At 42.5% G+C, this 12,012-nt stretch overlaps 1 protein-coding gene across 1 annotated transcript; it reads right to left on the reverse strand.

Annotated features, from left to right (window-relative positions):
* Positions 1-2,107: 2,107 nt before the first annotated feature.
* On the reverse strand, positions 2,108-11,714 carry LOC135465020 (glycerophosphocholine choline phosphodiesterase ENPP6-like). Its single transcript, XM_064742577.1, has 7 exons — positions 11,492-11,714; positions 9,373-9,515; positions 8,411-8,576; positions 3,900-4,195; positions 2,999-3,139; positions 2,571-2,652; positions 2,108-2,325 (listed from the first exon to the last, which is right to left on the reverse strand). Exons 1-7 carry the CDS (start codon positions 11,712-11,714, stop codon positions 2,108-2,110), a joined length of 1,269 nt encoding a protein of 422 aa, XP_064598647.1.
* Positions 11,715-12,012: the final 298 nt, after the last annotated feature.

A 12,012-nucleotide genomic window follows, 5' to 3' on the forward strand; every position in this document is an offset into this window, starting at 1 on the left:
CACACTTTAACGAATTGCAATGTTCCACATATATAACTGGCATGTTTGGCATCATATCGGCACGGGGAATCTGTCCGAATGTTTAGCCTACTAACACAGCAAAATGACTCAGCAACATGTCACCAATTCGATCGCTGTGAGTCCAGCTCATGCTGTCTTCGTCTCCGGTCGTACGTGGAATTGTCTGCCAGCAATGTGAGGATGGCCGTGGGTTAACTACCCCCCAAGCTGTGCCCACTTCCCTTCCACCATAATGCTAATGTTGTCTTCCTCTCCGGCCATATGTGGAATTGTCTGTCAGCCATGTGAGGATGGTCCTGGGTTAGTTGCTCACAAGTTGTGTCCGGTTCCCTCCCACCATTATGCTAATTGCTAATAAGTGAAATATTCTTGAGTGCGGCCTTAAACGCCAATCAAAAAATAAAGAAAATAAAATACAACGATCTAAATTTTAACTAAATGAAATGTTCCATATTTTAACGAATTTAAAGTAAATGCAATAACTAAATGGAATGCTCACCGTTTTTAAATAGCTGCATTCCAGAACATTTTAAGTAACGGGGATGTGCAATATTTCACAGTGTACTATCCACACTCTTCCAAACTGTAATCTCCCATACATTACCTCAGTGTTATACATTTTATCTTGATGCAATGTTTCACATATTCCGTACAGATGCAATGTTTCACGTATAACGTACAGATGCAATGTTTAACGTATTACGCGCAGATGCAATGTTTCACGTATTCCGTACAGATGCTATGTTTCACGTATTCCATGCAGATGCAATGTTTCACGTATAACGTACAGATGCAATGTTTCACGTATTCCGTACAGATGCATTGTTTAACGTATTACGTACAGATGCAATGTTTCACGTATAAAGTACAGATGCAGTGTTTCACATATAACGTTTATATGCAATGTTTCACGTATTACGTACAGATGCAATGTTTCACGTATAACGTACAGATGCAATGTTTCACGTATAACGTACAGATGCAATGTTTCACGTATTACGTGCCGATGCAATGTTTCACGTATTGCATACAGATGCAATGTTTCACGCATTACATACAGATGCATTGTTTCACGTATAACGTACAGATGTAACGTTTCACGTATTACGTGCAGATGCAATGTATCACGCCTTACGTACAAATGTAATGTTTCACGTATTACGTACAGATGCAATGTTTCATGTTTTACCGAGCTGCAATGTTCCACTTTTTTCCCGAGCTACAATATTCCACTTTTTACCTATAACTACAATCTTCCATAATGTCAGTAGCTACAGTATTTCTTCTGTCAACATGACAATTAGAGCTCCCAGTGTCTTGCTCAGGACACATGACATGTATCCAAATAATTCTGCCTAATGACTTTATGTCTGAAAAATTTATCACTTAACTTCCTGTCCTATAAAGCAGACCTTTACTGACATAGACAGAACATGTAAATTCATGCGTCTATGCCAGAAAAATGTTCAATGACAAAGACAAATAAACTGACGTCAAATAGGCCTAGTACGAGGAAGGAATCAACAGTGTACAAATGGTCATTTACGGACGCTGGCAACTAACTAGCTAGATGTTTTCATTTCAACCATCCGACTTTGACAACCCTGTAGTTATATAAGCCTTAATGCGTTTGTAAAAGATCTGTTGTACACCATACTTCTTTTCTTGGACAGGGCGTTCATGATTTGTGGAAATGATTGTAGAGGGGCAGGTCCTCGGAATAGATCATGGCCGATAACTCTATCGAAATAACATTTTTCAATGCAGTCATCTCCCTTTTCTCCCGAGACCTTTTAACGGTTCTGGAATTACTTTGCAATACATGTATATGCATGCAAAAGCCTTTGTGTTTTAGCTGGAATATTAATGTCATTTTATTCCAAGAACTTAAATGTTTCTGAATAAACTTAATTTTTCAGTGTCTGCTCCATCTTACATACTAGTTAATATTTTGTGAACATCTGTAAAATCTTATGAAAAGAACGTAAATTTCAACCAAATGCAAATTAAAACTGACAATACAAAAATACGCCTCTGAAATGACAAGAAAGATTTCCACAACATGTTTATTTAACCTCAATCTACATTATTCATTACGGAAAATAAGAGACACACATAGGCCTACTATGGTTAAGTTGAGAGTGGGTAATCCAGCCGCGGATTTGTCTGATGACGACTTGAAGATCCCCCTGACCCTTGCCCACGTGCCATTATGTGGAGATGACGCCATGCCCAGTACTTTGCATATCACCTGATACACATCCACCAATTCGATTGGATCCGAGACATACGACGACTTAAAATCTGCAAACGCCAGAAATATACGATTGTTATGAATGGAGTGAGTGCTTGGGGTTTAACGTCGTACTTAACAATTTTTCAGTCACACGACGACGATATGACATGAAAAAAGAAAGTTGATATACATCTCATACCTAAAGTTTACATCACTCAGCATAACGAAAAACTGACGGCACATCACACACCAAAGAATCACCCTACGTCGCTCTATGTATAGGCTAACATTAAACTAAAATTCCATGACATACCTGGACCAGCTACAAGAAAGAATCCGCGCATGTCTGGTAGATTATTGTCGTATCCATGGTTACCCAACTCCTCACTACGCTTCTTGCCTCGGAAATAAAACTTGTAAGAGCTGTTTGGCTAAAACAAATGTACATTTCAGATTTAGCATTCGTTAGATGGATGTGTAGTTCTATTTTTTAGAGCTATTTTTTTTTTTATGTCACGGACTGTCCCAGTTTTTTTTAAAACTCGTTAAATAGTCTTGTCTTTGTTAATGCGTTTGACTGAACAACTTTGGTTTTTTTATATCCATTTGATGAATATACGATTATTCTTTCAAGGGCCGTTTGTACTACCTCAGTTTTTGTTCTACCCCAATTCTTGTGCTAGCCCAGTTTTTACCCTTCCCTAATGTAAATTCAGACATTGCTAACTTTTCTAGACCGACCTTTAAGATGGTCCAACCCTTTTCAGCAACAACTACTATGGGGGGAATTCTGGGATGGTGACGGAAATGCCAGTTCTCAGGCGTGTCCTCCTTCCGGTAAGTCGTCAAGTTCACATGAGCACCTCGAAGTAAGTTGTAAACCTGAAAAAAGGTTTTTCTTGTACATTTAAGGCCAGTATACATAATCTGAGTTATTTTTTATTACACCGGTATGGTGTCATGTTGAATTAGTACTGTCAACGTCGTTGCTGAAGGAGATTGCATCAAACGCATTCCCTTTACATTTTTTAAACCTTGCAATGAATACAGTTCTCTCGTAAGTAAATATGGGTGGATTGTCTAAAATCCCGAGTATTCTTTTTCATAATTGTGTCATATTGCGCTTAATTGAGGGCTAGGGGTCGCAGAACAATTCAGAAGCCTCTCACTAAGGCGGTCACTACGAGGTGAAGCTCAGCTTATGCAGACTTCCTCTTCGATCAGACGTGGGAAGGTCTGTTAGCAATCTGCAGATGTTTGTGGACATTCCCAGGGCTCTGTTCGGTTCCCTCCCGTCCAATGAATGAAATGAGTACAGCGTGAAACATGCTGTCTTATTCGTCTAAAGCTCGTCTGGCCCCTGACCGTTGAGGTTGCAGGTGCGAATTCAACTCTGACTAGTTCATCTGCGGCTTTAAGTGAAGCTGTTTGCCAGGTATCTGGGGAAGGGCAGGGGTTTACTGCTGACACTTCGATTTCCCTCAATTATAAACCTGACATCGAATGATTATAAATGAAAAGTTCGGGGGTTGAACAGCATTTAAGAGTAAATGCTTTGTAATTCCACAAAAGACCTAACAGCTAAAGACTTCGCTATGCTTAAGTTTTATGAAGTCATTCATTTACTTGACTTATACCAAACCTTGTTCATTTTCTCAGGTTTGGGCCAGACAGAGAGAAAAGCGCCTCTACCGATGAAGATATCTACATCCGCTGTGTCCACGAAATTCTTGATGCGAATGATTCTCTTTCTGGAGACGTCCGTAATGCCATGTCCGGAGACAACCATCAGTGTTACCTTCTCCGTCAAGCCCTGAACCCTCATCATCTCAAGTATCTTGTTGATAGTATTGTCAATGTTCCTGATGACAGATTTAACTTCAGTGCTATTCGTACCATACCGATGTGCCCTGCTATCGCCCACATCCACGAAAATTCCTGAAACAGATCAGCCGGTATTCCTGTACCAAAATTCCTGAAACAGATCAGCCACCATTCCTGCACCAAAATTCGACGAAAACCCCCTGACTTAAAGCTTCATCCACACTAGCAAGCACGTCTGCTAGAAAGGGGCTTGCCTCATGATTGAGGTGTGGTTTAGCTCTTACTTATGAGGTCAGGTGTGGAAAAAGGAGAGGTATGATTTAGCTCTTACCTACTGGGAGAGGTGTGGGGAAGGGAGAGGTATGATTTAGCGGTTATTCAATAGGCCAGGTGCGAACATGGGAGAGGCATGATTTAGCTGTTATTCAATAGACCAGGTGTGAACATGGGATAGGCATGATTTAGCTGTTATTCAATAGGTCATGTGCGAACATGGCAAAGGCGTGATTTAGCTGTTACTCACTAGATCAGGGTGAACATGAGAAAGGTATGATTTAGCTCTTACCTACTTGGTTAGGTGTGGTTAGGTATGATTTAGCTCTTACTCACTAGGTCAGGTGTGGAGAAGGGAGAGGCGTGACTTAGTTCTTACTCACTAGGTCAGGTGCAAACATAGAAGAGGCATAATTTAACGCTTACTCTCTTGGTTTGGTGTGGAGAAGGGAGAGGTATGATTTAGCTCTTACCTACTGGGAGAGGTGTGGGGAGGGGAGAGGTATGATTTAGCTCTTACCTACTGGGAGAGGTGTGGAGAAGGGAGAGGTATGATTTAGCTCTTATCTACTGGGAGAGGTGTGGGGAAGGGAGAGGTATGATTTAGCTTGTACCTACTGGGAGAAGTGTGGGGAAGGGAGAGGTATGATTTAGCTCTTACCTGCTGAGAGAGGTGTGGAGTGAGTGAGTGAATCCTTGGGGCTTCACGACGTACTTAACAATTTTTCAATCACATAACGACGGAGGATTCCTTAGAGTGCATGTAATGTACCTCCTGGTTGCAGGACGGATTTCCATCGCTCTCTTTTCTAGTGCTGCTTCACTGAAACGCCTTACCGAAGGAGTAAGCCGCCCCGCTAGATGCATTATACTGATACGGGTCAACCAGTTGTGTCACTATCCCCTTCATGTTGAACACCAAGCGAGGAAGTTACAACTTCCTCTTTTAAAGTCTTAGGTGTGACTCGACCCAGGAAGTTATGGAGAAGGGAGAGGTATGATTTAGCTCTTAGCTATTGGGTTAGGTGTAGAGAAGAGAGGGGTATGATTTAGCTCTTACCCACTGGGAGAGGTGTGGAGAAAGGAGAGGCAAGATTTAGCTATCACTCTGTAGGTCAGGTGTGAAAAATGGGAGAGGCACGATTTAGCTGTTACTCAATAAGTCAGGTGCGAACATGGGATAGGTATGATTTAGCTGTTACTCAATAAATCAGGTGCGAACATGGGATAGGTATGATTTAGCTTTTATCTACGTGGTTAGGTGCGGAGAAGGGAGAGGTATGAATTAGCCCTTAGCTCCTGGGAGAGTTGTGGGGAAGGGAGAGGTATTATTTTGCAGTTACCTACTGGGAAAGATGTGCAGAAGGAAGCGGTACGATTTAGCTGTTACCTCCTGGGAGAGGTGTGGAGAAGGGAGAGGTATGATTTTGTAGTTACCTACTGATTTAGCTTTTACCTACTTGGCTAGGTGTGAAGAAGGTGGAGGTATGATTTAGCTTTTACCTACTTGGCTAGGTGTGAAAAAGGTGGAGGTATGATTTAGATTGTACCTACTGAGAGAGGTGTAGGGAAGAGAGAGGTATGAGTTAGCTTGTACCTACTGGGAGAAGTGTGGGGAAGGGTAAGGTATGATTTAGCTTGTACCTACTGGAAGAAGTGTGGGGAACGGAAAGGTATGATTTAGCTTGTACCTACTGGGAGAAGTGTGGGGAATGGAGAGGTATGATTTAGCTTGTACCTACTGGGAGAAGTGTGGGGAAGGTAGAGGTATGATTTAGCTTGTACCTACTGGAAGAAGTGTGGGGAAGAGAGAGGTATGATTTAGCTTGTACCTACTGGGAGAAGTGTGGGGAAGGGAGAGGTATGATTTAGCTTGTACCTACTGGGAGAGGTGTGGGGAAGGGAGAGGTATGATTTAGCTTGTACCTACTGGGAGAAGTGTGGGGAAGGTAGAGGTATGATTTAGCTTTTATTTATTGGGAGAAGTGTGGGGAAGGGAGAGGTATAATTTAGCTTGTACCTACTGGGAGAAGTGTGGGGAAGGGAGAGGTATGATTTAGCTTGTACCTACTGGGAGAGGTGTGTGGAAGGGAGAGGTATGATTTAGCTTGTACCTACTGGGAGAAGTGTGGGGAAGGGAGAGGTATGATTTAGCTTGTACCTACTGGGAGAAGTGTGTGGAAGGGAGAGGTATGATTTAGCTTGTACCTACTGGGAGAAGTGTGGGGAAGGTAGAGGTATCATTTAGCTTGTACCTACTGGGTGATGTGTGGGGAAGGGAGAGGCATGATTTAGCTTTTACTACTGGGAGAAGTGTGGGGAAGGGAGAGGTATGATTTCGCTTGTACCTACTGGGAGAAGTGTGGAAAAGGGAGAGGTATGATTTTGTAGTTACCTACTGATTTAGCTTTTACCTACTTGGCTAGGTGTGAAAAAGGTGGAGGTATGATTTAGCTTTTACCTACTTGGCTAGGTGGTGAAAAAGGTGGAGGTATGATTTAGATTTATACCTACTGAGAGAGGTGTGGGGAAGAGAGAGGTATGAGTTAGCTTGTACCTACTGCGAGAAGTGTGGGAAGGGAAAGGTATGATTTAGCTTGTACCTACTGGAAGAAGTGTGGGGAACGGAAAGGTATGATTTAGCTTTGTACCTACTGGGAGAAGTGTTGGGAAGGGAGAGGTATGATTTAGCTTGTACCTACTGGGAGAAGTGTAGGGAAGGTAGAGGTATGATTTAGCTTGTACCTACTGGAAGAAGTGTGGGGAAGAGAGAGGTATGATTTAGCTTGTACCTACTGGGAGAGGTGTGTGGAAGGGAGAGGTATGATTTAGCTTGTACCTACTGGGAGAAGTGTGGGGAAGGGAGAGGTATGATTTAGCTCGTACCTACTGGGAGAAGTGTGGGGAAGGTAGAGGTATGATTTAGCTTTATTTATTGGGAGAAGTGTGGGGAAGGGAGAGGTATAATTTAGCTTGTACCTACTGGGAGAATTGTGGGGAAGAGGAGAGGTATGATTTAGCTTGTACCTACTGGGAGAGGTGTGTGGAATGGAGAGGTATGATTTGGCTTGTACCTACTGGGAGAATTGTGGGGAAGGGAGAGGTATGATTTAGCTTGTACCTACTGGGAGAGGTGTGGGGAAGGGAGAGGTATGATTTAGCTTGTACCTACTGGGAGAGGTGTGGGGAAGAGAGAGGTATCGATTTAGCTTGTACCTACTGGGAGAAGTGTGGGGAAGGTAGAGGTATCATTTAGCTTGTACCTACTGGGAGAAGTGTGGGGAAGGGAGAGGTATGATTTAGCTTTTACCTACCGGGAGAAGTGTGGGGAAGGGAGAGATATGATTTAGCTTGTACCTACTGGGAGAAGTGTGTGGAAGGGAGAGGTATGATTTCGCTTGTACCTACTGGGAGAAGTGTGGAAAAGGGAGAGGTATGATTTAGCTTGTACCTACTGGGGGAAGTGTGAGGAAGGGAGAGGTATTATTTTGCAGATACCTACTGGGAGATGTGTTGAAAAGTGGGCGGTATGATTTATCTTTTACCTACCGGGAGAAGTGTGGGGAAGGGAGAGGTATGATTTTGCAGATACCTACTGGGAGAGGTGTTGAAAAGGGGGCGGTATGATTTAGCTTGTACCTACCGGGAGAAGTGTGGAGAGGGGAAAGGTATGATTTAGCTTGTACCTACCGGAAGAAGTGTGGGGAAGGGAGAGGTATGATTTATCTTTTACCTACCGGGAGAAGTGTGGAGAGGGGAGAGGTATGATTTAGCTTGTACCTTCTGCGAGAAGTGTGGGGAAGGGAGAGGTATGATTTATCTTTTACCTACCGGGAGAAGTGTGAGGAAGGGAGAGGTATGATTTAGCTTGTACCTACTGGGAGAAGTGTGGGGAAGGGAGAGGTATGATTTAGCTTGTACCTACTGGGAGAAGTGTGTGGAAGGGAGAGGTATGATTTAGCTCATATCTACTTGGTTAGGTTTGGAGAGAAGAGATATATGGTCTTATGTTCTTTGTTAGATGTGTAGACGGGAGAAGTATAATTAAGCTCTCACCTATTAGTTCAGCTGTGGAGTTTGCCAGCAGCGATAAACCAGCCTCTGCAGCATTTAAAACTTTCTTTGCCGTCGTGATGCCTGTGGTGAGTTTACAGTGCGTAGCCTTGACGCGATGGTTAATAACATTACAATAAGGCCAGTGATAGAAGTAAGATGTTTTGTTCTGAAAAAGAAGAACGAAATCTTGGTACTACTTTTGTTTTTAAAGAAAGGATGGCTAATACTAGTTTGTTTTTACTGATAAAGTGAGATTTTCATCAACACAAACCTTATTAACATCAGTATAATTCTATAACACAGTCATGGAAGGAGTTAGGCTTGAAAGCATATTTTTCTCATCACTGGTGTATGTATTACAAACAGAAGACCCTTTGCCAAACACATTTTGAGAGACGATCCAATGTGGCCGGTTTTAAGTTGTACTTAACAATCTTTCAGTTATATGACGACTAGGTGTGTGTACATACATTGTGTCGTCTTGTGGCAAGGCGAGTCCATGCCCCCAGTTAAAGCTCTGCCACCACTGAAGTGTCATCAGGAACACACCAAGCATGGCATGCCAACCACATTATACTGACACCAGGTTTTAAAGGATGAACCAAATTCAATATTTGAAATTCAACATGCATAACTCATGATGCGACGAGTCCGGTCACATGATGTCACATTTTACCACACAGATAGGGGTTTGCTTAAGTGTTCATCGGCAGCTATCCACAGCGGTTTGAGTCCGGTCACACGATCCCATATTCTATCAGACTGGTAACTGTTTTACTGTTTACCTGTTTGTCGACAACTGTCCATGGGGGGACTTGAATCCGATCACATGACCCAATATTCTACTAGACAGATGTAGGTGTTTTACCGTTTACCTGTTTGTCGGCAACTATCCATGGGGAGCTTAAATCTGGTCACATGACCCCATAATCTACAAGACAAGAAGAAGTTTGACTGTCTACCTGTTTCTCGGCAGCTATCCACAGCGGTTCAGCGTCTCGCCACCACAGAGGATCAGGCTCCACATCCATGGGGAAGTATTGTGATGTCATATCAGGGTCATACATACTGTCCGACACCATGCCGTGATATTCATTGTACAGACCTGTGTTATAAACAATAACCTGACAGACATTATACAGATCTGTGATACCCACATATTAACCTGATAGACATTGTACAGATCTGTGGCAATGCGGTCGCTGTAACTTCAAGTCCTAGCTCATGTTGGCTTCCTCTCCGGCCGTACGCAAGAAGGTCTTCCAGTAACCTGCGGATGGCCGTGGGTTTCCCCCGGCTTTGCAAGGTTTCCCCCCACCATAATGCTGGCCGGCGTCGTATAAGTGAAATATTCTTGAGTACGGCGTAAAACATCAATCAAATAATAACTAAATCAGATCTGTGTTAAAGACAATAATCAGATAGACGATAACGTGATAGATATTGTACAAATATGTGGCATAGACAATAGCCTGGTGGACATGGTAGAGATCCCTGGTATAGACAATGACCTGGGAGACATTGTACAGACCTGTGGTACAGAAAATGGCCTGATAGACATTGTACAGACCTGTGGTATAGACAATAACTTGTTAGACATAGTACAAACATGTGACATACACAACAACCTGATGGACATTGTACAGATCTGTGGAATAGACAATAATCTAACAGACATTGTACAGACCTGTGGCATAGACAATAACGTGATAGACATAGGACAAACATGTGATACAGACAATAACCTGATAGACATTGTGCAGACCTGTGATACAGACAATAACCTGATGGACATTGTACAGACCTGTGGTACACACAATAACCTGATAGACATTGTATAAAACATGTGACGCGCTAAACATTGCTGCTGTGTGGACAATAACCTGGTCGATATTGTACAATAATGTAGTATAGACAATAAGTGATATAAATTATACACACCTGTGGTACAGATTATAAAGCTGTAGACACAGGCGTGCAATCAGTGGTACAGACAATAACCTGTTAGATACCGTACATAGCTGTGGTACAGTGGTAATAACGCGTCAGACATTGTTTACACCTGTCATGCAGACAGCAGCGTGCTAGACATTGCACAGATCTTTGATATAGACAACACCGTGCTAGACATTGGTACTGATCTGTTCTATAGACTATAGCGCGATAGACATTGTATTGACATGTTGTACAGACAATAACCTTCTAGACATTGTACACATCTGTGGTATAGACAGTGTACACATCTGTGGTATAGACAATAGCGTCATATGCTGTCTTTGTATTGTGTGCCTGCATATACCAAGATGCTCAGCTAAACCTGACATCTTATAAATTGCAATCTTAATCTTAATTAACTTAATGCATATTATCTAATTCTGCTTAAGCTATGGTGCTAAAGGTTGTATAAAATGCTACTATAGTTTATCCATGCGCAGTTCGTGTAGTTTGGTTCAATTATTTGCCTCCGAATTGAAGAGTGCTGGGACACTGATTGCATGTTTCTGTAACACAGACATTGATAGGTCGTGCCTAGACTGTAAATTTCTGCTCTCTTTTCTATGAACACGACTTATTTTCCAGCAGCAGCGGCAGCCCAAAACAATGGCGGTCATGCTGGGTATGTTAGTTGATATACTGAGGAGAAAAGTGCACGCAGCATGGCTCAGCGCGAAAGTTTGAAGATCTATATTTGTTTGGTTTAAATTCTACAAATTTACTGTGTATGTAGAAAGGAAGATCAGTGCACTCAGTGTAATCTATAGAACCTTTCACATGAGAAGTTAGAATGAACCCTAACTTAGGTATATTGATATGGGGCCTAATTTCATCGATTAAGTGTGACAGTTTGCCCACTATATCACTATCTTTCACGGATGCTCTTGCTGTTCTCTCTGTGATGCTGCCTTATGTATCTCACACTGATAGTGACACTAATGACTTACCACCTCGCGTAATACCTATGTGCGGTGTCATCCCACTTGATGAAGATACCTTACGTCAGCTGAAATCAATACAGCGCGTCCGCAAATACTAGCATATTGTGATGCTAACTGCTTGAGCGCGCACCTGGCCCGAGCTTACCTGTCATAAAGGTGTACTGGTTTGGGAGAGATAGTGTAGGAAAGTCCACCATCACGTGCCGGGCTTGAACTCCCATCCTCTGAAGTTGTGGAAAGCCTCGCAAGCCTTCGCCGTGAATGTCTAAGTAGTCCCATCGGAAACCGTCCAGATAAAGGATCATTAGTGGTTTGGAACTGGCCACGTGAATCAGACTGAGTATGCAGAGACTACACAGAACGTCCATCTTGGAACCCAGGCTGGGTGACAAAGATTCAGATACTCTCACTACGGTAGTATGGAGGCGATCGTTGTGTTCCGCATTGTTTATTTTACATGCCCTCGGGCAATCTTATACTGTACAGTGTACAGCATCTCATTAAGACAAGGAAATAAGATCAAGTGTAAAAGTTCCCGCCTTTAATTCAGTTTTACGTGATATTACTTGTCCTATGGAGATCTACGAACACAATACATGCATATGTAGCCTAAACAATAGCTCATACGGTGCAACTAAATGAAGGTGGGCACATAATTACATCAAG

The sequence above is a fragment of the Liolophura sinensis genome, chromosome 1 (genome assembly GCF_032854445.1).
Source record: "Liolophura sinensis isolate JHLJ2023 chromosome 1, CUHK_Ljap_v2, whole genome shotgun sequence".
Taxonomy (NCBI): domain Eukaryota; kingdom Metazoa; phylum Mollusca; class Polyplacophora; order Chitonida; family Chitonidae; genus Liolophura; species Liolophura sinensis.

Coding starts and splice junctions, on each gene's coding strand:
- LOC135465020 (XM_064742577.1), bottom strand. CDS start 11,714: ATGGACGTTCTGTGTAGTCTCTGCATACTCAGTCTGATTCACGTGGCC. Junction 9,516..11,491: donor CCAGTACACCTTTATGACAG/GTAAGCTCGGGC, acceptor TTTATAACACAG/GTCTGTACAATGAATATCAC. Junction 3,140..3,899: donor AACCTGAGAAAATGAACAAG/GTTTGGTATAAG, acceptor ACCTTTTTTCAG/GTTTACAACTTACTTCGAGG.